We start from the raw sequence: 27,951 nt of genomic DNA, 5'->3' as shown, positions 1-27,951 counted from the left end.
TCACACAATGTGTTTTATTTCAACAATATAAAAAAAAAAAGCTTTCTATCATTAAAAAAACCTAGTAGTAGTAAAAGTAAAAGAAACTCCATTTGTCACATTTACATTCTACAATTTGTAGATACTTTTAGAATAGCATGAGTAACATATTTGATAACCATGGCAGGAGAAAAATCTCTCAGCTCTCTTTTTTTTCTGAGGATTTGTTTGTTCATAATTCGGTGCCAACATCTGAACCTTTATTTCAGTTTGTATTGCCTGTACTAATGATTCTTTTATTAGTCAATCAGTGAAGCCGTTCTAACTTGGCCTGTAGAGATTTAAAATTCCCAATAGTAGTCTGCACCATTAGTGTGGGGCTCATAGATTGAAGTTCAACCAGGTAGCAACTCACAGCATCCAAGCAAATATTTGTGAATTGTCGCCTGCAAAGAAAATACCAAATAACAATGAGCTCCTTTTTAATCCTGTATCTTAGAATTCATCTGAACTAGAACATGAGCATTCTTTGAGTTGCAATGGAATAGCTTATCAGTAAGACATCTGTCAGCTACTTTTTAAGTAACCATTCATTAAGAGAAAATTATTTTTGAAATCAAATGCCTGTGACTAAGGCATAATGGAAAATAAATGACACATTACTATTTATCTGATATTAGATATAAACTATAAAAGCATGGTACAGTTTATAGCAATGTGAACTATTTAGATACTACTTTAGATATTATTATGGTCAGTGCATAAGCTATTAATTTAGGTAGCAGTTTAAATATCTTGAATTATAATCAAATATCGATTTATGTATTATCTAAGTAGGTACTAAAATCAGACAACACTCATTACAGTTTTCTAAGAGAGCATTTAAATCAGCCTACCATAAAAGACTAATAATGTGATAAAAGATAGAAGTAAACTGTATGTTAACAGGAGATATTTATATGTATATTTTTCAAAATAATCAGAAACTTCTCTATTTAGAAGAGTTATTTTTAGAACTTTGCCTAGTTCCGCTTTTTATTTTTGAGACAAGATAGCTCTAACTGAAGTTCTTACAAGTCTATTCAAACAAAAATTGTCAAAGCTAGAGAAGATATGCAAGCAACTTTTGCAAGTACTTAGCTATTTCTTTCACTAGAAACTTTTCCTATTATCAAACCTAAATTTCTTCCTGAAATAAACTAAGCTGAATTTTAGTTTTGGAGACTTATTCATCAACCTCTTATAAACAACTGGGGAAGATTCTTACCAATGTTTGGTCTTCTCTTTTCTAGAATAACTCAGAGCTTCTAGAATTTATATATGAAACAATTCATAGTTTCAATCACAAAATGCCCAATTTTCATTTTCCCTCGCTTTCACACATTGCATCAGATTTATCTGAACTAGTCCTTAAATTATATTGCCAAAAATTACAAAATAATCCTCTCAGTTCCTCATGGATCTTCAGTGATGTGAATAAAATTACCTTTGTGGAAGTAGTTTGTAAGGGAGAAATCTTGAAGTTTCTACCAAATGGTTTTGAATGACAAATGTTAGGAATAAAAGATTAAATTCACCCAAAAGAAAAGAAGAAAAGCTTTGGGAATTGCTGGAGTGAAGTATTTTAGAATATTTTATGTTTCACTATTCATTAGGATATAGCTATCCTTTTACCTCATAGGCACTCTGCTTGGATCGTGTACATATCCTGACAGTAATACATGAATACACTCTAAGAGATGCAAAGGCTTTTTCATTCTACTCCAATATGGATCCTAAAAAACAAAATCATAAAATATTATAGGAGACAAGACAAAAAAAAAAAGTGTCGTGAGTACAGGAATTGCCAGCTGTAGCAATTATTTATTGTATAAAAAAAGTTAAATAAATGGGAATTCTACCTTAATCTATATTTAAGCCTATATTTAAATATTATTTTAAATTACATATGAAAATATACATACATTTAAATCAGTTTTCCATTACCACACAATTCAAATCTCCTTGTTTATTGCAATGGATCAGACAAGATGTAGTAATACAACAAATTTTAATCATTATTAGGAAACAAATAAAATTAATACATTAAATATATGCTGTTGCTTCTGCAACACAAGAATTCTAGTCCTATTTCATCCTGAACTAGCTTCTGGTGAACTAAACAAATTAACAAATTTCAGCCCCTCATCATGCTCCAGGGCTGACATGAATAAAATCCACAGATATTTTATTCACAGGGGGGAAATGCAGCTTTTAAAAAGTCTTTGAGTAAAGAAAGCAAAGCTTTGAATGTGTATTCTGTTATATCCTACCTTATATTACTTCATGTTTCCTGCTAAAGAGAGATCTTGCTAAGAGCTGAAAACAGAGTTTTTATTTTGTGACATTTTCCTTACCCGTGCTTTGAACAGCTGGTCATATACTTCAAGCAGCCTTGGCAACGGCACTCCAATTTCTTGCATGGTGTATGCTACAAAACCTACATCCCAGTTCAAAGTGCAGACTTGTTGCTCTAGAAACTGCACTAGAAAATCTGGAGGACATAAATGAGGGAATATTTAGGTTCCAACTTGTTACTGGGAGTGTAGGAAACAAAGGCATTTTAGAGACATTTACTACCAGCAGTGCATGGCAGGGATTACGCATACTTAGTACTTTGTTATGGCTTTGCCATGTTAAGAAAAGTTCATTAACTTTTGCTTGTGCACAAAACACATACTACCACTACATTTGCTATATTGGCCAGCAAAACTACTTTAGTTTAAATGCTTCTAACAATTAACAGTGTATTGGTCAGCACTAAATGTTCGTATTTAATGTTGTTGCACAGTATTTTAGTACTATAAAAGAAGATTTACTGCTGAACAATATATTTGCCAGGTTTTTATATAACAGCACATTGTCAAAGCATATAAGCACCAGAAAATCAGAAATTCTAAAAACGATCCAGAAATCTCCTGAATTGTTTTCAGAATCTACCCCTTCAGGTGGCAGATGATTTATGAAGAATTTAAAGTGACAGCAGATAAATGTGTTTGCTTAAAATCTTAAATGTATAAATACACATTTTGTATTTTGTGCTTTGATGCAAACAAACTTAACTGCTTTCTAAAATGGGATCTGCACAGCCATCCAGAAGTAACTGCTGCTGGTACCTGAACTTCATTTATTTCCCATTTCTTTTGAGACTACAAAATGAGAAACATTTCTTAGTTTAAAACTTTTCTAAGATTCAAAAAAACCCCACTGAATCTCATCCATCAAACACATATGCTTATTTACTATGCAAGCTACAACTTGCCTAAAGGAAAATAGCGAGGTGTGCCAGCATAGATCTTTCCAAGCAATGCCAGCTTCAGACAAAGAGCTTGCATTCTGTCAGCAGGGCTCAGAGATACATTGTCACTCAACTCTGGAAGTGAAAAGAAAACACTTAAAGAGAACTTCAGGAAAAGTTCCACCTTTATACAGAATGACACTGAGGCACCTAAATTTATAAATAACACATGAAAATATTGTCAACAAAAACTCAGCACATGGAAGTAAAAATACAACCTTTCCCAGTGTGTTTGCATGTACATTTGTAAGTTTTTATGTTTCCATGAAGCTCCATGCAAACCTACGTAAAAACTACAAAATAATAAAAACCACATTACAGAACCCCACAAATCCCCACTACCAGATAGATTTTCTCTTAGATCTCTATCAATGCTGTACACACAATAGCAATCTTGAGCCCAAAAACCAAGGGAAAAAAAAAAATCAAAAACAACAGGAACGGAGTGTGAATTACTAACTCATGATAAAGGATGAGAGAGATCATCACAACTCCTACTCCATCAAGACCTACCTTTTTCAATGACTTCTTGCCAGAGAGTTTGCACCAAGATAGGATCAGAATGACCTGCACAATGTATAATTGCAAGCTTACACTCCGAGAGCTTAAAAGGGTCAGCAAATTCTCCATACAGCTGAAAAAAAAATTACCAAGTTTTACCTTTCATCAGGATCAAATTAAATTTTTAAAATCAGTTGTTCCTTATTTTGTCTGATAGACAAGATGCAACTTAAGTAACTGTTAGCAACCACTGAAATTTTTTTTGCTACATTTAGTTTAATTTCTTAGATATAACACTAAATTTTAAATGAATTTGAAATGAAAAGTTAATTTTCCAACAATTTTTTCAAGGAATTGAAGAAATTTAAGAGACTTCATAATGAAGATAAACATGTGAAATAAATTAAAATACCAAAGACTGAAAGATAATTAAAGTACAGAAAATGACAGTCCAGGGTAACAGACATTCTGAAACCAGGAATGATAAACTGATATTACTTTAAACTGATAACTGATATTATCATTAAAATGATATTACTCTTCCTGGTCAGTAGAAAATCATTCCTTGCAAAACACTTTTTCTCCCAAAAACCACAAAAAAATTTCAATCACCTTGGTTATATCCATCAGCTCAGCATCAAGCCGGGAGATTGCATCTTGTACTGAAGAATGATGGGAATACTGCCGCTGTAATGTTTCTTGTATTTGAAGCTGGATCCTTGCAACCTTGTTTAAGAGGAAAATGCAGTATTTCAAGATTGTATTAATTGAATCTAAATTAAAGAATACACCCAGAATTAACTTTAGCTTATTTAAATGTGGAAATGTTGCTGCCTTACAATATTCAAATAATTTTCAACTGCCTAACTTTGCCATGTCAGAAAGAAAGCACAGAAATCCACTTACACAGAACTGATAATAAAACTGTTTTGTGCCAATGAGACAAAATTAAATAACCCATTTACAATGTAGCTTAGATTAGTATTTTTCCTTACTTCCATTTTCTCTTCTAGTTCATGTAGGAATTCACCATCTGCAGCTAAAGAAGATATGGCAGTGGAACTTTTGGCACTCAAAATGGCACGTGCAATGTACTCAAGACGCTGCTGAAGAGAAATTTCCGTGCTGCAAAACAAATATTCACAATAAAATAAGTACTTAATAAAATTATTTAAGGGTAAGTTATATTCTAGCTAGACTCTGGTGTAGAGGAGATGAATCCCTCTGCAAACAGCCCTGCGACCGCCCCCTGGAACCTCCTTTGAGGTAAGAAAAACTACTTGCTTAGAATGATTCATGTTAGAAAAATGTAAGCTCTTCTTATCTTTTTAAAATATTATTGGTTAGGTTTGGTTCTTTATAATTGGTTGTCCCAAAGAAAGAAAGATAATGTTGTTGGCCAAAATGTGTTAACCCTGTTTTCCATTGGTTTACTTGTGATCCCCCCAAACCCTATAAAAGTACATGTGTGATTCCCCATCTTTGGATGTGTAGTCTGACCCCTTCACAGACGATAATAAAGCCTGTGGGAAAAGTCTGAGCTGCCCTCCCAGTCTTTTCATGCCAGCTGGAAACTGCAGGTTTCTGTGAAAAACCATGAAGCTGAGCACCTGAAAGGCCAGCACTCACAAACCTTGGAACTTACCCCTTGTAACTTTCCCATGCCCAACAACAACAGGGAAGGGGACACACGAAAAAGTTACACTCTGGGAAGTAATACGTGCCTTTAGATTTCACTAAATCATACATGACACAATCCAACCATGTAACTCCATTTTTGCTGCAAACTCGGTTCTAGTGTACTTCTCAATAAGAACTGGCCACTTAATATACTGTAATTACAGAAAATACATTGCAAAGCAATGTATAATACAAAAATAAACATTATAATTTATTTCCAATAATTGCTCAGATGTAAAGCTAACACATTCTATGTTTGGTTCTTCTTTCTTAAGAAAATTTCCTTTTCTTAAAATACTTACACAAAAGGGTTTGATTTCAGTTGTTTTGTTTTTCCCTAATTATCTATCTATCTATCTATCTATCTATATATATATATAAAATAGATCACATATTATCCATACCTAGGGAGGTCAGCCAATTTAGCTAAGACTCTGGCAGCATTACTAAAATTTCTGTTCTTTTCAAAGTATCTCCAGAGTAAATCCATATAGCGGACTTTGTTTTGGTCGATCTTCGTCATCCGCACCAGGTAAGGTTCCAAAAAGGGGGCAGTAACCTGCAGACGTCAGGAAGATAACAGTTATACCCTTGCTCTTGCCTGTTTTTTAAAGCATTATTACAATTACGTCTCCCATTGTGTATAGACAAGCTCACCTGTAACAGCTTGTCTGCCAAGTCAGCTTGTATTAACCAATTGTAAAGTGCAATACTGAAGAGTTCATCTGTTGAACGCTGAGCCAGCTTTAGCATTTGTTCAAACTAAGGGAAGAAAATGCCAGAGCTGCTATTAGAGAAGTGGTTACATTAATTTAAGCCCTGAATTACCATGTAACAATACTTAGGTTCACATTATTTACATGTCATCATTTCTATGGATGCTCTAGATATTGAGGCCAATTCATGACAAATCTTCACCAAACTACTCCATAATTTTATTAAAATCATGAGTTCTAGACCCCTTCAAATCATACTGTTCTCTGGAATGCAGTCATGACTTTTTTGTGAGCTTCTTACATGGTGTCCTGCTTCTTCATTGCTTAACATGTTGGGGTCAGATGAGAGCACCGGAGGTCCTGGCTTTTTGGGTACACTGGGAGACTGAGGAGCAGCTTTACTTTGATTCACTAACTCTTGAAGTGTGTCAGTAATACACTTGTAGCTGTTCAATCTGTAAAGAGAGCACAAGAAAATAAAATCCTCGTAATTTTCATTGCAACTGTCTATGAAACAGTCTTCTCAAGTGTGTGTTATTGTATGCCTGTGTAGACAGTCAGTAAAATTTTAAGATGTCACAGATTACGGTCAGGTGTTTGTCATGATCTTGTTTGTTCTCATTTATCTTTTTAAGAAGTATTGCTGTAGTGTTCTGATCACAATATTTTCTGCATCTATCACCCCTTGTTTCAGATTAAGTTGCTGCCATATTAATCATAATCAAGGGGAACATGCTGGGCAAAAATATTTATATTGTGCTCCTTATCATAAAATGCTTATTAATACCCTTATTACATCCCTTATTATTCCTTCCCTAAAAGAGCTACTTTTCTAGTCACTTGAAATAAAGCACCCATTTAATGATCACAAATTACCCTGAAAACTTGCCTTTCTTGAAAAGCTTGGAATCCAACAACATCTTCTTCTGGTTCTCCATTTTTATAGAAATGAAGGCCAAGACCTTGGGGATCCTTCTTTTCAGCAGCTGTAAGAGAGAGCTCTACTACTCCCTCATAGAAACGCACTAGGAAAAAATAAAAAAAAAAAAAAAAAAATCACTGTTCATTATTGTATTAAATCCACAACAAAATGGTAAGTGACATCAAAGATTTCTCATTTTAGCAAGCAAGAAAATGCTACATTACTCACTCTGATATGTATCATATAAAGTCTACATCTGTTCTTATCCTGTAGCACTTACATGCAAGTTTGAAGATAGGATACTAAGCTACATAGAAGATCCTGCACAAAATATAATACTGTAAAGAGGCCCATTTCTTAACTGTTACATAACTTAAGTATATATGTAACTGATATACTAGCTTCTACTGCACTCATTAGGATTCAGAACCATCTTTCAAACAATGTATTTCATATAAAAGGTACTTGAAACCTTCTGCTTACATAGAACCTAGTAATTTTCTTAAAAGTATTTTAACCACATATATGAAACAAATGGATACTGCAATATGAAATAGGTGTATGGGACTATTTTAATTTAGAAATTGATTTCTTGGCTGGTTTGTGGAAACAAGCAAGGCTTTAAAAAAGTAAAGGCTGGCATATTTTATTTGTAAGAGTTTTTAACCAATTGTTTATGGTAAAAAACTATAAAACTGAGTTGAAAGTTAGAAAACAAATAGAAAAGATGGCATGACAGGATAACACAAAGTTATAGAAAAGATGGCATGACAGGAGAACACAAAATTATTCAGCATGATCAATGATTGGCTCTTACCCTGCCTGTACTGTGCACAAACATTAGCAAGGTCTACTTGATTGCTGATCTTCTGGTACTCTTTCAGTGACTCCCTCAGCATCTTCTCTTTTTCCATTTTGCTTTGAGCTTGTCGAGACCGCTGAAGAAGTTCATTTGCCTAAAAACAAATGCAAAATGGAATAATTAACGTGAGCACATTCTGAACAGATCATGGATACTGTTAATGAGCTATTTCTCCAAATTTCAAAGCTGAAACAGCAGAAAGACCATCCTCTCAAAAGTACTCCCTGGTCACTAAGTTTCCAGCAGAAAGGCGACAATAGCATTAAAAGAGCTGAAGACTTAACCAAGTGGTTTCCTATTCTCTCCTCACCAGTTACTTGTTTCAAATTTATCTGAAAAGCTTAAAAGACATAAGTTCTTAAACCAAATTGTTTGTCACAAATTCCAGTAAATTGTAGAACTGACGAAAACCAAGATACTATGCTGAGGAAAGACTGGAGTAAGAAAATATTTTATCGAAGTAAAGAACACAGAGTTAAGATTAGAGATCAGATTAGAGCAAAGAGACTGCAAAAATTACAAATAACTGCAAATGCTTCAAATAATTTTTGTATAATGTTCAGCATTAATCAACTAAAAGACAAAAGTATGCCCACAACTTGACTTCATTATTTCTTCTGCTTTTGAAGCTTCTTGAGTATAATGACTTACAAGCTGACCAATGTACCTCCTTTGAGCATATTCTCAAGTTATGTTTCAGTGCTGAAAAATCTGGAAGTGCACTTACCTTTGAACACACAGCATCATCAGTGCTATAAAGAAGAGGACAGATATCTTGCAAATGGGCAATGATTCCATCCACAGCTGCATTATCTCTGATGTAACAGTTTATAAGAGACGCAATGAGAGCTCCAGTCAACTCTCTGTCCCTAATCACCAAGTCTTTAAAAGCAGTAATCTTTAGCTGCTCTTGAAGCTCCTGAAGATGAGACAGAATTGTATTAGTTTACCAAATCTTTTACTTGAGCCTGTTTATCAATGTCTGAATGTTCCAGCAGGAAAATTAACAGTTTTTGATAATTAAAAACATACAAAACTCCAATGACTAGAATGTACAGCACAGAAATACATTATTTAAAATACACATTTTATAGCAAGATAAAAATAATTAAGCAAGGGATACTACTGAAGGTACTAGATCTCTGGATGCCTACGGACAGTGAAAACTCTTCTTGATAGACTTCCTCTACCATCTTCACTATGTGTCACTTATGTTTCAGATCTGTGTCAGTATAAGAATGGAATTAGCAGTTCCTTTTAGTTCACAGGGCACTGTCAGAATGCACACCCTATGAGTCTGTTGAAGTTTTTAATAATTGGAACAATCTGACTGCTGTCATAGATGAAAAAAGACAGATTCAATAAAAGCAGGAGTTTGAAAACTTTGAGGTCCAAACTCTATGCTTTTTAAGATTATATTACATTCAAAGTTTTTAATTTTAAAAAATTTATTATATTTGTGCACACAGTTGCCCGTAGTGTCTAGGCAGTGTCTATGAAGTGTCTAGAGATGATACTACCAGCATGTAATATAACAAACTCTAAATCTACTGAAGACAAAGGAAAACACTTTACTTGTTAAACAGTTAGCTCCTTGTCCAACACAAATAGAAGGTGCCAAAAGCTCCCCAATGCAACATCATGAAGAGCAACAGCTTCTGTGCCTCTCTAAGGTTTCAAAATTATTATTTTTCTGTACAAAAAGTACATCTTCTCAAATCATCCTATCAAGTTTTAGGACAAAATGTCTAGTATCCAAGTTATTATCTTTTTTTAAGGGTTGGCTGTGAATTTGACACTTGCAAAGGGCACACAGCAGTAGCACCCATTGTTGTACAAGTTTCCTTCTTCACAAACCAGGAAGAACTGAGATCATTTACCCTGGAGGCTTATAGAGGGCCATGTGTGGAATCTTACTAATATTTTTGAGAAAGTGTAAAGAATGCAGAGTCAGGTTTTTCTCAGCAGTAACCAGTAACAGGACATTTCACAATGGTAAAAAGTTGAACCTAAGGAAATGACACCTGAATAGAAATCTTTCTTGCACTAGAGCTAGTTCAACACTGGAACAAGTTGCTCAGAGATACTGTGAAGTTCTCCTCTTTATAGATATTGAAATCCTTACTGGACACAGTCCTGGGCAATCTGCTCTAGCTGCCCCTGCTTTGAGAGTCAATTAGATTATTCCCCCCACTGCACAGGAGACAGATTATCTCCAGTGGTTCAACCTCAGCTGTTCTGCGGTACATTCTAGTACACTACTTACACAGAAGAGCAAGGACTCTATTACCCTATTGTTCTCCATCTTTCACTAAGACTAAGGCAAAGAGGAAGTTCCACTTGGCTGGAAAACACTTGTCTATTCTTTTCAGCACATTTTGTGGAATGTGTTTAAGATTAAAAAAAACCCAGTAATTCATAAAACGAGACTCACTATTAACTAGCAATAAAAGTAAAACAATTTATTGTTAGTGACACTTCTAATCACATAAAATTGAATTTGTATGTCAACAGTACATGTCAGTCTCCTGAACATTTGTAATCACATATCAGAAAATATATATGTGGTTTAAAATTCAAATGTTTCTCAATTAAATAATAGTCCTTTGGGAATACTTAGGTAGCAAAAGAAATTCAGGTGATTAGCACAAACAAATTAGAATTGTATTATCCAGATCTTACCTTCTGAAGCTCACCTACAGCAACACTGAATTGGTGCTCACATAGCAACTTCCATAGAGCCAGTGCCTGGCAGGTTTTGCGAACAAGCTGCTGGATGCCTTGAAGTGAGGTCTTCTCTGTTAGCTGTGCCTCAGCTGAAAAACCAGATTGTCAGCAAATAGTGGATCTACATGTATCAAATAAACATGTAAGTTTTTGAGGTCTTTCAGTAATTATCTCCTTAACTTTCCATATGTTTTTTTCTTCCATTTTTGATTAATGCTGTCTAGCTCTCTTGGGAGATAAATCCCATATTAACATTGCTCCAAAACAACCCTCTGTTAGCATTTATTTCAAACTGTATTTGAAAGGAACAAAGGAATTGTACTCTCTGAATAACAAGTATTTGTTTTCACAGGTTTCCTGTGAATACATTAGATTTACACATCAGTCTTCAATTTTTACCTTTCTTTTCCCAAAAACAGTTATTATAAATGTATTTCTGATGAACATACAAGAAATCAAAATAAACCCATACACATTACCTTTTAGTCTGATTACTATATTTACTTGTAGAGAGAACAATCACAATTACAGCTGTAGTCAGTATTGTCCATACTATCTTTAAAGCCACAACTACTCCAAAAACTACAATATTCAAGTCTTGTAGGATGTAATACATAAACTGAAAGGCTAATGTTTTCACACTTACTACACAGACTGAACATAATTGCAAGAATTTCTGTGTGTACTTTTGAATGTTTACACTTCACAAATGAAGTTAATAATTACATTGTGTCATTCAGCAATCCAAAAAGATTTATGAACTCAGTAAAGGATAAAAATAATTAAAGAAAAATATTAAAGGTCTACCAAATCCTGCAGAGTGACTTACTGAGAATTTTTACACTTGCACTAGTAAAAGCCCGGGATTATACCCACACAAATTATACCGTCTACAGTTGTGGATGACAAACATCCTCAATTCCATATATGCAGCAGCAACATTTCCCAACTTGCAAGTGCTGGGCAAAAGCTGCACTATAAGAGGACAAGAATTCAAATGGGCTGCGTAACAGACCCCATATTTCTAAACAAAGTTTTGTAAGCATTTTAATGACTGTGCATTTGGAAACCTGCACTACAGCAATTTTTTTATAGGACATCATGCTCACTTGTCTCATAAAATAACTGCTTAATAAATGCTATCTTGTAAATGGTTGTGCAGTTACTAGTACTAGTACTGTATTGAAGAGATTAAAGGATCTTATCCATAACGGAGAACATTAGGAAGGAAAAAAAGGAGACAGGTAAGTGTGCGAAAAAATGGCATGATGTTTAACATAAAATTTGTGGGGGAAAATGGCCTTTTTATTTGGAGGATTTCGTAAGAAAAGTGAGAAAGGCAACACCCAAATGTACCATTCCTCAATACTTCCCGTTCAAAAATAATTACATACCATGATATTTCCTTTGCAGTTCTTGCTGGACTTGCTGAGAACTTCCACCATCAGGCCGCATAAAGCCCAGGAGCCTCTGTTGCAGATTGGCTGGTGTGCTGAAACTGCAATTTAAAAAATAAAACCCAAAAATCTCTAATATGATCACAAATACCAAATCTCTTACAGATGACTCTAACAAACTCATTTTTAGCTTCTGAATGTTGAAGCTGGAACACATACAAACACTTAAACTCAACAAAACACCTATGGTAATTTTTCAAAAGCTGGGCATTAAATACCACATGTAAATTTACCACAATTAATAATACCTTGGGTTTCCAAGTGCTCCTACTGTAGAAAACTGTGAATTTCTATCCAAAAATTCTTGTAGACCTTTTAGTTCTTGTAGCACACATTCCAGCATACGGGATGGAACACTGCTTTCTATCTGCAAAAGAAAGCAAACTTCTTTGCAGAAAGCTGGGGTTTCACACTTCCTTTTTTAAAAATTCAATTTTAAGATAACAGCACTGAAAAGACAAATAACAGGGTACAACAAATAAACTGTGTATTAGTAACAGATCACTAGAACACATGATTATACCACTTTCATTGAGGGGGCAGGTATGGGAAGAGGCAGGAGTTGTCTGAAGATACACTGTATTCAAGATGCTACTTTCTTTGCCCCTCTGATAATAAATCAGCCACGCTTTACTACTTCTAACTCTAAGCTAGAAAAGGATTGAACTGGATTCTATTAACAGACAGCCAGAGATTTTATTTTAATCATGGACAAAAACTGAAACAGCAAGAAGTTAGTTAGGAAAATGATGGAAAATTTTTTATGCTCCTCCATAACTGCTATCCGAAACCACTAAACATTTTATTTTTAGGGTTTGTCTGAAAGGATTATGCAGAAACTCTAAGTTGGTATCAAGGAAGAGCCATCAGTAAACGTGGAGAAAACTGGCCATTGCCAACTAAGAGCAGAGACTAAATTAATTTGGTTCCTTAGAAAGTAATATTTAAACAAACAGCTTAAAAAGACAACTAATTAACAGTTAAAAGCTCAGCACTTAAGAAAACAGTGACATGACAAAGGATGGGTTTTGTACCCAACAGTTTATAACCGGGAATGGAAGTTTAAAAGGACTTCAGAGGTTAAAAATTATTTAAATACTAAAACAAACTTCTAAGAATACAGAATAATCTTTTACATACTGCAACAACTTCTCGATTGCCGCTTTTGAAAACTCTTTCCACGACTATACTGCCATCCCAAATATTTCTGAAAAATAAGTTTATGTTAAAAGCCAAGTCATTTAACCACACATTTTTTCAAGTCTTCTATGTATAATTTCTTTAAAAAGAAATGGCAAAACTTTGAAGTTAAAAGTCTAAGAAAAGGATTAATTTTGGATGAAAACTAAATATTCAAAGACTTAGCCATTATAAAATTATTAATAGTACAGATATAAATAATAAATTCTAGATTTTAAAACTTTAGTTAAATTATATTTGATACTTTCAAGTACTATAAATGAAAATGATTCCCTGGAAATATAGTGGAAACCAACAAGTCTCATAAGAAAAATTTCTTTCCCAGTCAGCAAACGGAGAGATCACCAACATACACAGAATTATGTTCTTGCTTGGGTTGCTGGGGGTTCAACATCCAAGGTAACAGAATCATTAATCCTGCTTCATTGCTCTAACTTGAACATTCTCAATAATGATTCTTCATAGAAATTACTTAAAGACACAGCTTTGATCTTTTAAGTCCTGCATTTCTGTTTTGTCTGTCAGTAGGAGTTTAAAACACACAACTCATAGCTTTGAAAACTAAACCTGCAGTTTTCAGAGTTGTGTTTATGCACTTGACTGCAGGCTCAGTATCTAATCAACTCTCCTGCCACAAGCATCCACTGAATGTATTAAAAAAGAGTTGCAAAGACAACATATTATATAGACAGGCATTTCATATATAGAACATGAAAATTTACTGATTTCCAACTTAAATGCACTTGCAAGCATTAGTGCAAAATAAAACTATGAAACAAATTGAGTGACAGAAACTTTTTACCAAGACCTCACCCTATAATCCGGGCAAAGTATATGCAAATGCCATTGTGTCTTCCAGAAAATACTATCTCGGGACCCATCATTCCGCTAATGGATGTACCAGGGTGAGACATGGAATTCCCAGGAGGAAATATGGGAGTTGACATAGCAGAAGGCTGCAAACCTGGGGGAAAAATAGGTAAATATTACTCATTTGAATGCTAATAAAAAAGCCTACTTAAAAAAAAAATAAAAATGAAAAGAAGGTGTTACCTTGACCAGATGTCAAAATGCTAGTATTAGAATATGGACTATCAACAGTCAAAGGAGAACCTAAGAAAGGAAAAGAAATAAAGGTAAGTTTGTTGAACACAATTCAAGACTGTCCCCTCCCAAATCTAAGCCATAAAGTATCTGTGCAAAAGCAGCAACGTTGTTAAATCAAATACTATAAATGCTTTATTTATAGTTTATTTATAGTTAAGTATCAAATTGCACTCATTTCTTATCAACCAACACTCCACAAGTCAAACAAATGGATGGATACACTTTGTTCAAGAGCAGTTGCAGTGTTTTTCCCCAGCATTCATGTGTTAATTTATTGCACACCATCTGTTGTCTGCACTGGATATAATATTGCCCACAAACTTTTTGCTGGTCCTCACCTTCTGAACACTGGTAATATTACTTGCAATTTTCACATGTGGCAGATGTACAAACACTAGAATAACACTGCTAACTCAAAACACTAAGTCTAAGACTGTCCACAGCCTCAAGTTCAGCAATGAATACTCCATATCCTCCTGCAAATTAAGTCCAACTTAAGACCTCAAAGTACCAGGTACACGTGTGGTCATCTACAAAAACATCCACATACCATTAGCAAGCAAAGTGATGTATCACAGAGAAGGCAAGGAAAACTGGCACTATGAAAATTTAGCTTTTATCAAAGGATACAGTTCTTGCCTAATTTGCTACAGTTCTCCTAACTTAGCACCACACAACAGTACAGTGACAATGCATTCCCAGAGCATACTGTCATGTGTGCTAAAGCAAAGCACAAACTTGCAGAAAAGCAGCATGCAAATGCATGACTAGACTTTCAACAGTGGAAAAAAGATGGAAGTAAGTTAAAGGCTCCTGGCCTTTTAATGCTGACATTATTGCTGTGTAGTTTCACACACAAAATTATGAGGTGGTTGAATGAATTTCTGTCAGCAGTATCTGACCCACCACATGAGACATCCACAATATCAGAATCTTAATTTCACATGACAGTTCTCTACCCTTTGCGCAAACCGAGAAAGTAGTAGAAGAATGGTGCCATCTTCCACCTGGACCTGTTACTGAAGCAAAATGGAAACACCTGCTTTGATACTAGGTTTGAAAGAGGCATTTATGACAGAATGATAAAAATATGATGCAAACATTTAGACTTGGGAAAAATACATTTACTCCTAAAATTAGTTTCCATGTTGACTTATAGAACTTTCTGCCATTTCCCCCAAAACCTAATTTCTTAGTCTGCTCCTAGCACCTGTCCTTCCCATAGGTGCTGTTCTCTCCAACTCAGACTTAATTTTACATTAATGCTTTGCCTCAGCTCTTGCCCACACTGCTACTGTTCCACACCAAAAGGGCTGGAAAGTGATGCCACTGATTCATTAAAGTAGCCACTCCTTTTAGAGTCTTAATAGCAGTTAAGAATTCTGAAAAACAGGGTCAACAATTTTTCCTAAATTTCATCCTAGTTCACCACATTTTTCTCCAATACCTAGGAATTTGGATACATGTCAAAATATGGTAATGAAATGGAATTTATTTGAATTCCAGGCAAACAAGTTTATTTCTCAAGTCTGTTGTGTAAAACTGAATGCCCTATGTTAAATGAAGGAAGAGAATCTCATACATTACTAAGTTCTTGATAAAAACCAGTAATATTTCAAACTTATCATCATGAATTTCTTTCTTAAAAATCCTTCCAATCTGGAACTGAGTAACACATATTGAGGGACAGCAACAGTAGAAGTTTAAGTGAATCTGAAAGTAAAAAAAGGCCTTCATTTCAAGAAGCATCAAGTTCTGAGGAGAAAAAATTAGCACTTTTCTCCTTTGTAGGTGACACTGAAGACTGAAGCAGAAACCAAATGCTGAAGACAGAGCATTTAAAGGGAGCAACCACTCCAAATAACTAGCTCATTTCTTGATCAAATTTCTTCCTCCTTCTCCTAAGTAGTATCTGTAGAGGCATGACAATGACAATGTATGAAGATACTGTTATAGCTACACAGCAACCAACTAAGCTTCTTGAAGTCTGAAATGTATTATTGATAAGTTGCTCTTCAGCTGCTGAAATTACTCTGGAAGCAGCAAATGTATGCCTTCTTCATAGTGTTTTAACAAGAGTATATTCAATATGGACACATAATTTGAAACAACAACCCCCTGACTAAATCCAAAAATCACTGAAGAGAAAAAGTTCTTGTCATTAACTAGGTAGTAAGTGGAAAAACACTCTCTTTTTCAGACAAAAATAACACAAGTACTGGTGAGAAGAAAAAACACAACATATTAAAGAAAAAAAAAAACCTGTCCAAAACTGTGAAATGCTTGCTACATACCTGCAGAAACAGGAGAACCTAAAATAGGTCCAACGTTGCTGGGAGGAGGCAGAGCTGATGGAAATCTCATTTGTGCTTCTCCACCATACCTAAAGTTTGCAAAAGCAACACCAAAAATTCTCAACGTGTCATACACAGCCCATTCAATTTTCATGCCTTTAAGAATAAGCAGCAATTTTTTTATTTTTTCTTTTTTATGAGGAATAAAAATCCTAGTATAGTTTTAAAGAGAAATTTACCAATTCCCAAGTCAGGCTTAGGCTCTAGCATCTTTTCAAGGTTTGCTTCTATAGGGAAGTGGAAAGAAGCGCACAGTTGAGATGACCCATGGCTGTCCTTCTATCACCCACAAGTAATTTCTATTCATCTCTATCCTACAGTGTTACATGAGCACTCCGCTACGTCTTCCCTTGCTAACTCCAGAGTTAAAATTTTGTCTCAAATTTTGTGATGAAATTGAATGTAATTAAGAGCAACTATTCACAGCCTACTGCAAACAGCTGACTGACTGTAACACCCACATAAGTTTTGGCAAGGAACTACTAACTTTTTGGGAACACAACACTCCAAGCTGCACATTTTATCATCACTCTCAACAGCTGCATCATCCCAAAAACTGCTTTCTCTCCTTGTGAGGACAGCTAAGAGACCCACAATACAGAGTCACAAGAACTTCATGAGGTTCAACAAGGCCAAGTGCAAGGTGCTGCATCTGGGTCAGGGCAATCCCAGACAGAGTTCAGACTGGGAAAAAAACTCATAGAGGGCAGACAGATCTGTGGAGAAATACTTAAGAAGTTCCCATAGATGAAGAGCTAGAAATAAACCAACAGTCTGCCCCAAAATGCCAGCACTATTCTGGGCTGCATCAAGAGAGGAGTGGTCAGGTGATTTTCCCCTTCCACCCTGTCCTTGTGATACCCCACGTGCACACCCTCACTGCATCCAGCTCTGGGGTCCTCACTTCAAGAAAGACTTTGGACCCACTGGGGCAGGTCCACATGAGGCCATGAAGACCATCAGGGTGCTGGTGCACTTCTGCTGCGAAGAGAGCTGGGGTTGCTCATCTGGGAGATAAGACTCTGTGAAGACCTTGCAGCACCTTCCAGGACTAAAAGGGTGTCTTACAAAAATCAAGGGAGAACAGCTTTTTACCAGAGCAGATAATGATAGGAGAAGGGAGAATGGTTTTAAAAGAAAAGACCAAAGATATTTAGATTAGGCATTAGGAAGAATTTCTTTACTATGAGGTAGGTGAGGCACTTGAAGTGGCTGGCCAGAGACAATGAGTACATTCCATTCAGTAAACTATTCAAGGCCAGTTAAGCAACATTATCTAGTGGGTAGTATCCCTGCCCAAGGCAGAAGGATTGAAACTAGATGATATTTATGGTCCCTTCCAACTCAAATTATTTTGTGACTCTACATATACACCAACTTCTTTAAGGCACTTAATGAAAATACACATATTTGCACAATACCAAGGATCTGCAGTACTAAAGATATATCGATTAGAATTTAATCCTCCAGAGTGGAAGCTCATACTTCATCACTCTAATTGTACTGGAAGAAACATAACAAACTAAACAACAACCACAGCTGAAGCAAGCAACCAAACAACAACAGGAAAAGACACAAAACCAAAAACCACCACGACCAAAACCATCAGCACCTTTAAACGAAAGCCACCAGACCATGAACTGGGAGCAGGTCAAAAAGCCTGTACAAGTGTTCAGTGACTGTAATGACACTGAGTATAATACTCAGGACAACAGACAGGATTAAAACTTACCTGAAGAATGCTCGAGTAGCCCAGGCAGATACTTCTCTATCACATGCAGCATTAGAGCAGGCCAAAATAAGGCAAGTGGCACAGGCCTGATCCTCCTAAAGCATATTACAATGTTAGCGTGGTGTCACATATCAAGTTGGTAAGAAATGTGTAGAAGTTATATTCCTCAATATCTAAAACAGTAAATATTTCCTGCATAACTTTATTTAGAAGCCAGGGAAATCAGCTCTTCCAAATTATAGACAAGAAGAAAATGCTAGCAAAAAGTTATTCCACTGTATCAGGTAAGGTTTTGCTGTACCATTTTTTGCAAACTCAGTGCTGCTAATGGTAGTGAACAATCTCCATGCCAGACATTTAAGTATGACTATCATTCATGCAATTTCTACAAACACAAAAACATAAATTACAACTGTGTTTTAAAAAAAAACTTGTAAAAATCAGTGTTTGCATATTCTAAAAAGCTGTTAAAATAACAATTATGTCCTTTCCAAGCACAAGAGAACGATTACAATGAACACTCACTACAGATACTACACAATACTAGTCATATTAAAATTGTAATTCACAATAACCAAACTTCTGCTTGTTTCTTGTTTACCTTAAGCTACTAGTCAAAAAGAATACCCAGACCAACTACATACACTTCTACTGGCCTTTAAAATATAACAACCCTTTGTAGTGGTAGGAATTCAACATTTTTAGAAAGTCTTCTGCTCCTGCTTTTGGATTAACTTCTTTCTAAGCTAAGAAGTGCACTACACTTCTGCATACAAGACATAGGAATTTCAGGGAAAGTGAATTAGGCATTCTTTTTTACATATCATAAAATGAGAAATTATTTCTCCATACAATATAGCTTCACGAAGAGAAAAAAAAAAATTACCTACTACTTTAGTTGGTAAAAGGAAGATTGACCAGATGGTTACAGCAACAACAAAAAGATGACAAGTCTTCCATTTTTCTTAACACATCAAAAGCCCTTACCTGATGCAACTTAAAAAATCTCTCAATCTCTTCTCCATCTCCACCAGTATTGCTCACAAGCAGATGCCGTAGCTGATCGACAGGTCTGAGTTTCTGAAACATAAAGCTTCCCTAAAAGTAAGGCAAAGCAAGTTAGACTGAAGTTGCCTTTACTCTGTTTCATCACAACACACCTATCTCCACGATGTTTATCTTCAGCATCAAGTTTTCCTCCACTGCACCACTGGATCAAAACTTACCTGGTGCACAAAGCCCAGTCCCCAATTACCAGAGAATCAAGGAAAGGCAGGCAAGTACTGCAATGGCTATAAACTTTCCACAGAGTCTATTTTTCTATTCTTAGCCTAACACAAAGCATAGAATATATGCATATGCAGAAAAGAAAGGCTTTGTGTATCTTGCAAATCTTGAAAACTGCCTGGAAGAAAAATGCTTGAAGAATTCATGGCATGGTAAGGCTTCACATTAATCACCTTCCCTGCAGTCAAGCTAACTACTACACAGGGCCAAATTAACCCCCTTAACAAAACAGCTGCTGTTAAACAAATGCAGCTTGCAGGTCTAGAGTTTGCAAGACATTTAATATTTAAACATCATTTTAAATAGCCTAGTGGTCAAGATATTGTGTGCCAAAAATATCGCTAAATGTAATCAGAATAGTAGGAAAGTTCATTTCTTTCTTTTTGTGGGTTTGTTTCCTAAAACCCTCTCAGAAAACCTCTTTAGGGATATTTTCTATGACAAGTAAGAAATTATTAATTCAAATTTCAATTGCCACAGTATTTATTTGAACCATGTTTTCTGGGCAGACAGTGACTGTTTCAATTTCACATAATCAAGAACATAACCAAGACTAAAATAACTTCCCAGATGATTTGTATCTGCAAGAGTTTCTGGGGAGCAACAAAAATCATTAATACACTATATAAAAGAAGTTGATCTAAAATGTTTGAGTAAATTTAAAATAGGTACAGACAGTTCCAGCAATCTTTTTTCTGATTCCTTTTCATGTTCATAATATAGTCCTTAAAACATATCTAAAATGTATCATATACAGGTTTAGATGAGAAGTCCAATTTCATACTTAATTCTTCTGGTAACCTATATGAGGAAAAGTAATACTCACTTGGGCTGAAAGCAGAACAAACTTCTTAGGTGGCAGCATGTGCTGCTGCACAACAACAGGTGAATCAGTTATGGGAATAATATCTTTATTTAGTGGTGTTACAATCTTCTGAACTTTATATTCATCAATAGCAGAAAGAGCCCAGGAATGTCCATCAACACGGGTTGTCATCTGAACAACAGAAAGATATTATCCAAAGTTTGGTAGCAGACATGGGTTTTGCACATCCACAGTAAAATTTTAATATTTACCATTTAAAATTACACTGAATAGAATCTGCTCCTCATGCAAGAAAATCCAAAGAAAATAACAGAAACAGAAAGTTACCATCAAATTCACAGCAATATATACACACTATTGCTTTTAGGAGAAAGGGAGTAATATATTGCTTCTTTTGGGGGACAGAGATAGGGTCTTACATTTAAATGAATAACAATTTGCAAAGTAAGGTTGCTACAATATAAACAGCAACCATCTACTAACCACATCAGAACTAAGTGCTGTACGCATCATGAATTTAAGATTTCTTTACAAAAAATGAAAAAAGCTTCAACTCAATTACAAATGTTTACAAGACTTTTGCAGTTGGCAGCAGTACTTCAAACATAACTCAGGAAGAGATATACACTAGTGAAGACATTCCAGAAAACTATGTATGCTAACCAGGAAGACTTTCTGCTCAAGAACAGACTGCAGTTTTGTTTGGGAAACCTAGCTGTCTGTTGCTGTCTGATGCCTTGGGGAAAAAGAGGTGAGCACTTGGGATATTTAAGTCTAAGTTTTTGGAAGGAAGGGCTATGAGACAACTATAAAGCTCCTTTGTAAGTGAATAATTAAAACAACAGATTAATCAAATCTTGTAAGTTTTTAACTTACATAGTGTCACTCCATTCACTCCAACTCTGCTATTTCTTCAGTAACACTATTTTTGACATGTCACTCCTAAATCTCAGCAGAAGACTTGAAATGTCTTTCAGAGATGAAATACATTTTCCCTGAACTGATACATCTACATTTTAAACAGCCTTTATCAAATTTTATACTGTTCAACATCATTATGGGCTAAGGGCCATGTTTTTCTGTGTTTGTGCACAATATGCAGCATTGCTACAGACAACAGTATTCTCCAATACATTATTTAGAAGTCTTAGAAGTTAAAGCAATTGATTTTGACATACAGCTTGCATCATGATAGAAAAGCATGTTTCAACTTGGGATCCCTACTAAGAGAGACTCATTCAGTTTTTTGAGAGTTTCCAAACTCCTCACAAAATTTTCTGTGATCTACTTATTTTCTGCAGACAGTATTATTCCAGCATCTGTTATCAGGAAAGAAAACATAACACTAGATTTCCTCAAAATCATACTGAAGTTTGCTTTATACCTGCGTTTCCATCATTGGCTTTTGAAAAGGGAAAGAATCATGATTGACACACCAGAGGATGTCATTATCTTCATTTTCTGAAGCTGCCATCAGCAGAACCCCTAACAAGAATAGCAACAGTAAGTCCATATTAGAAGCAATCATTGTGTATTACATGCAAACGCATTAATTCATTCTTAAGTTCACAAAATTCAATCTTTAAGTCATTATCATACAATCTGAACAGCAAATAATATCGCTTGGATTTGTATGTCATATGATACTTCAAAAGGTCACTTTTAACACCATTTGCCATCTAAAAGGTATAACTGATGTTTATAGAGATCAAACTAATAATGACTGTCACACACAAAAAAATCATCTCATCTGAGCCATGTTCCACTGCTTACCTTTGCTGTAAAGAGCTCTGTGAACCTTGGCAGGCTTCTCTACATTCGAAGAAGCTGAAAACCCAGGTGGCAAACGGACATGGACCAAGGTTAACATGGAAGGACGAGCTGTCGGATGTTTAAATTGTGACGTACTAAAATACAGTCGGACACCTGAACAAAAGATAGAAAAAGTCACAAAACTGTGCAGATACCATTTATCAGTTTGAATACAGCAGAATCAACATTGCTTTTTTACCTGCATGTGTGATTGCTAGTAGCTGACAGTCTATGGATTCAGAATTTTCAATCACTGCTATTTGAATAATAGGCTTAAATACAGAACGATCAATTGTTCTGAAAAAATAATAAAAACAAAAACAATACACTTTTAATCAAATGAAACAGGCAAATTCTTCAACATTGTATTGTGAAACTATGGGCCTTAAAGGAAGCCTCATAAACTGTAATTGTCATGAACATACCTGGCAATGCTCCCTGCAGCAGAAACAATAGCATTTTGTGAAAGAGAAGTAACCCTGGTCATTCCTTGACCATCTTGCCCCAAATCATAAACCTGCAATTCAATAATACAGCTTAGTGATTTTAATTAATTAATAAAATCCATCTCACTTATCAAGAAGCAACTCAAGCTGTATTTTTATTTTGTACCCATGCTTCCATAGAATTAAGGCTACTCTTTCCTCAGAAAATAAGTATTTCAAGTCTTCAGCACACAGACTGCTACAAAAAGATAAACACGAGTAAGGGCCTGAGATAGCTACAGAGAATTCTCAGGTACTGAGGTTAACTTACAAAGGTACTTGCACATTATTACACATTAGTAACAGACCAAAGAGTCATAAGAAGTCACATACTTGCAGGACTCCTTTTTCTGAGCGGGTGTACAAGATATTTCGAGAGTTGTCAATGGCTATTTGAACTACAGGATCTGGAGAGGGAGGAAAAAAAGGGAGAACCAGTAAATCAACACTGGACTTGGGAAAGCAAGTTTAGGACAGAATATCTATAAAATAATGAATTTTAAGTTCACAAAAACCGCACTTTCTCACAGGACTGCTGTTGTAAGTGACTTAAAACACCAATCAACTAACACAACATCTAATAAACAAACAACAGAAAAAAAAAATCCCAGAGCAAAAATATTCAAAATAATTCAAAACAATTTTTCACTAAGGAGTGAAAGATGGTAAGGTTATTCATTTATACTTTTTCCATGTTCACAGTTATACCACTAAGCACATATTAATTTTGTGCTACAGATCACTAACTTTAGTCAGAAATGTCAGGTTTTTTAGGCTTTGCTATCTATATCCTGAACTAAATACACAATCTGTCATAATTTGTGCAATTCTTTTATAATAATCAACCACTTCAAGTATCATTGACAATAACTAAATGCTTTGAGTATGCAAAATATTCAGACTACCTTCTTGGTAGCAGTATTTTAAAAGGTTACATTAAATTACTGGCTAATAAGAACCTTAACATCAGTACTTACCATCCTCTGAGAATGTGAACTGTAGCAATGAAGGAATAAGGAAAGACAGCGCGCTTTTTGAATGATTAATTTTTCTACAGCGCTGGCTAAACCAGCCTGCTTCAGCCTACAATATAAAACAAACACAGCATTGAAAGAAAAAGCAAAACAAAAACTGAACTAGGAGCAATATTAAAAGTCCTTCAAAGGACAAGTACAAAAACAACTAAAAGATCTAACCGCAAACTATTGATTTAATTGAACAAGTATGTATTATTCAATGGAAAGAAAAGTGATCATTATAAGGAAAATTTTGCATTAGAAATGTGTGCGGATGTCACAATTTGAATTTTTAAAGTTGACCAAAACTGCACTGCTATTCCCCACATAAATACTACTTCTTCAAAGAAAATGCATCTACCCTAAGCTGTTGTGCAACCAAGACATGCAACACAATTACAGATAAAAAGACACTGCAAAGATGAAATGTTTTAGAACTATTATTGCTGAGGTCCCCCTACAGTGACACAATGAAAAAAGCCTGTGTGTAAAACCCTTAGTCACCTGGTATGCTACTTCATATAAGCAGCCATCTTTTCCTGCCAGGAAGATCCTCCCATTATCAGTGGATGTAATTGCCAGGATGTAGGTGTTGTCAGTAGGGAGCGAATACAGAGGATCTGGTAGCAGCTGCATTCCTCCAGACATGCTGTCATTGAGCGACCCAGTACCTTCAGTAAACAAACACAAATCCTCTTTAGTTTTTAAGCTGTTTTAACAAATACAACAGGTCTGTGATAAGAAACATTCCAGAAAGCAGAAAAAATTACAGCATATTTCATAGTTACTGAACACATTCTGAAACAGATTCTGTCCAGTATGAACTGCAGAGTAACGAATCCATTCTATGTAGGTTTCCAAGGAAGGAAATGCAATGTTTTTCATTTCTATAGACTGTTCTTTCCTCTAAATCACACCAAGTCCAAAACACAGGTTTCTACTTGCTTTCTCTTTCACACTGACATATTATTAAAAAAAAAAGTACAGTTCTCCTGTACTCTCTCCCGTACAGTATTCCTGCTCTTGTCTTCTCTCCCTCTCCAACATGCTGTTTAATTAACAGGAGCTCTTTTTACATTAAACAGGTGAGTAATAGAACTCAATGCTTCTCATGGAGTCCATGATCCAGCAAATGCATACACCATAAAAATTATTTTCCCTTCTTGTAACATAGTTTAAAGATTTAAAAACTAGCAAGGCATTTGGTACATGGGGGTTTTTTTAAGATTTGAGTGACTACTAATAAAACTGCCATGTATAAATACACACAGGAATTAATACACTGCCATGTGTTAATACACAACTGGAAATAAGCAGAGAAGAGAGAATTACCTGACTGTATATTAGAACAATGAAGCCCTAAAATCACAATATCCACAGGAGTAGCCAGAACAAGTAAATGTCGTACTTGAGGCTGGAAGATACCTAAATAAAAAAAGAAAATTTTAGTTTGCACCCTGCTTCTCTGATCACAATGGTGTAAGCAAATAAATCAACTGGAAAGCCACATCAAAGGATTAGACAGAACAGTCATATGTTAAGCCTAATAATCTGTGGAATTCTAGAATTTGAAAGGAGTATCAACCAGCAGCTTAACTTCCTCTTCATGAAATACAGAATCTTTAAAATTATGTTTCTCTTACCAACATGCTTCTTTTAAACTCAACTCACCTGTCAATTCAACATTAATGTTATCTCAGCAGTAGATACTCAAAGACAGGCTAGAAACTATAGTTTCATACCACTTGAATATGTAAATTTATAAACAGTACAAATGTTAAAGCATAATGTAGCAAAAAAAAAAGCAAGTTCAACAGTGTAAATAATTATTAAACCATACATTATTTTTGGCTCATAATTAATTTTATGATGTTTCTAAAATCAAAACAAACTCAAATATTCTGTGTGTACATATACACACAAACCACAGATTTTCACATATCATAGAATTATCGAGACTGGAAAAGACCTCCAGGACCACTGAATCCAACTATGAGACTGAATAGTACCACATCAACTAAACCATAGCACCAAGTGACACATCCATGTATTAAACACACATGCATGTTAATATCTACATATATATAAAACCAAAAGCCATATTTTGCTTTTTTTATAAAACAAAAATGCACATATATATGTATATATGTGTGTACACATACATATATATATTTATATAAAGATATATAAATATATATAAAGACTAAAAAAATACACAGAAGGTACAGTATTGTCCAGTTCTAATCTCTGTCATAATATTCCTTACCTGTCTTTGGCTTTACAAGGCCCACTGCAAGAATAGTTTCACTGAGGCCATCAAAATAAGCCAGATCTCCTCTGTCAATAAATAAACAAAAAACTGCATGAAATTTGTCATATTTCATCACATAATAACAAAGTAAAATCCATGTATATTTATAAATTATTAATACTTTTGCAACACTCTGAAGCCATTTACACCTTTCACTTTCAGTGAAAGCAGGTCATTTGAGTTGCTTGAAGCTCCTATAGCTGAGTTTCAAACCTGAAAACCAACTGTATTATTTTTTATTTTTTCATTTTGTTAATTCAGGCTAGTCTGAATTACAAAATGCAGCATTTGCAACACTGATTAACATAAAGAGAAGGAAATCACGAGATATTTTTTCCCCCCATGAAAATTATATGCTGCAAAAATTCCCCATTTCTTCACCACTTTCTATCATTAACACCATGCAACGCTGTTTTCTTTGGGGAACACATTTCATACACTTTGACACAACGTAAATGTGTAGACAGTAGCTAATCTGAACTTGTTTGTTTTTAGGAAATGCAACAATATGTACAAAGCAATTCTTACTACACAAATGCTTACTACGTGAGCAAATAAAGAAGCAAACATGCAAACTATAAATTTATCAATGCCATTTCAAAATGCAATGAACTTATTTTCAGTTTTATGCATCCATAAAATAAGCAAGGATGGAGAGCTTCAATTACAATACTTCAAAATACTAGCGTCTTGTTACTCACCATTGTGGCCATGACTGGTCACTGCACATGCACCTCAGTACTTACTAAACCTACTTACAAAAGTTAGGCAATTAGAGGAATTTCTATCAACTTTTTCAGCACAAGCAAAGCCTTTGCATAAGAAGAGCTGTAACTTTACGATACTAGATATGTCTGACCCAAAGCAAATACATTTTTCTTTTTCTCAGCTGTAGATGATTTGGCAGCAGTATTAGTAACTCTTACAGATCCTTAAATACTTACTATTCAAAAGTTTAAGTAAAAGAACTAAGATCGGTTGAACTGAACAGCACATCTCTATGCTTCCAGTAAACAATCTCCCACTGCTGCATTTGCTTATTTCTGGTATAACAGCAATAGAACAGCATCAGGAATTCATCCTCTACATACCCATCTTCATAGTTCCACATAAAGATGTCACTGTCAATGGTCAGCCAAGCTCTGCTAATCTCTGGAAATACTCCCATCATACAATTGCACTGCATATCTGACGCACTGCTGATGTAAGGATTAAATGCATTTTGGGGAGAAATGGCAAAATCCTCTTCAGAGCATTTAAAAAAAAATTAAAATCTCTAATATTCGGTACAACACAATCTGCATACTTCAAAATTCTTTGTTTAGAAACCGGTTCCACCAACAACTCTCTACAAATGCAAGAGTGTTAATAAGAGAAGCCTAACAACATTGAAGTTTTTTGCTGGGAGTCTGACTAAAAGACTGGGGAACAAAAATATGGAGGAAAGATGTTTCTAATATTACTTCTTACCCAGTCTTAGACATTTGTTTACATAAGGATACGTCCAAACTGCTCCACTAGCTCTGGTGGAAGTGGGACTCGGCGGACTGAGTTGATTTCCGGAAGATTGGGTATTGACAGCAAACCTGGTCCTTGTAAAGGATAATCCATATCTGACATACCAGACACAGTAGGGCTAC

The 27,951-nt window shown here is 35.1% G+C and overlaps 1 protein-coding gene across 1 annotated transcript; it reads right to left on the bottom strand.

The window, feature by feature from the left end:
* On the bottom strand, positions 1 to 27,951 carry NUP155 (nucleoporin 155). Its single transcript, XM_062513972.1, has 34 exons — positions 27,814 to 27,951; positions 27,403 to 27,499; positions 26,267 to 26,337; positions 25,333 to 25,425; positions 24,505 to 24,671; positions 23,962 to 24,067; positions 23,318 to 23,391; positions 22,925 to 23,016; positions 22,699 to 22,796; positions 22,461 to 22,613; positions 22,072 to 22,172; positions 20,688 to 20,858; positions 19,562 to 19,672; positions 18,575 to 18,669; positions 16,783 to 16,871; positions 14,435 to 14,494; positions 14,195 to 14,366; positions 13,322 to 13,388; positions 12,430 to 12,548; positions 12,119 to 12,216; positions 10,680 to 10,813; positions 8,725 to 8,916; positions 7,953 to 8,091; positions 7,103 to 7,238; positions 6,515 to 6,668; positions 6,155 to 6,259; positions 5,902 to 6,056; positions 4,813 to 4,942; positions 4,430 to 4,543; positions 3,830 to 3,950; positions 3,281 to 3,391; positions 2,376 to 2,512; positions 1,654 to 1,754; positions 1 to 425 (listed from the first exon to the last, which is right to left on the bottom strand). Exons 1-34 carry the CDS (start codon positions 27,929 to 27,931, stop codon positions 287 to 289), a joined length of 4,020 nt encoding a protein of 1,339 aa, XP_062369956.1. The 5' UTR covers positions 27,932 to 27,951; the 3' UTR covers positions 1 to 286.

The sequence above is a fragment of the Cinclus cinclus genome, chromosome Z, assembly GCF_963662255.1.
Source record: "Cinclus cinclus chromosome Z, bCinCin1.1, whole genome shotgun sequence".
Taxonomy (NCBI): Eukaryota; Metazoa; Chordata; class Aves; order Passeriformes; family Cinclidae; genus Cinclus; species Cinclus cinclus.
This window is presented reverse-complemented; position numbering and strand designations above follow the sequence as displayed.

Excerpts from the sequence above, each read along its gene's own strand:
- NUP155 (XM_062513972.1), bottom strand. The coding sequence starts at position 27,931 with ATGTCAGATATGGATTATCCTTTACAAGGACCAGGTTTGCTGTCAATA. Across the intron at positions 13,389-14,194 it reads TACTTTGCCCGGATTATAGG|AAATATTTGGGATGGCAGTA; the intron begins GTGAGGTCTTGG and ends CTTATTTTTCAG. Across the intron at positions 6,669-7,102 it reads TTCCAAGCTTTTCAAGAAAG|ATTGAACAGCTACAAGTGTA; the intron begins GCAAGTTTTCAG and ends CTCTCTTTACAG.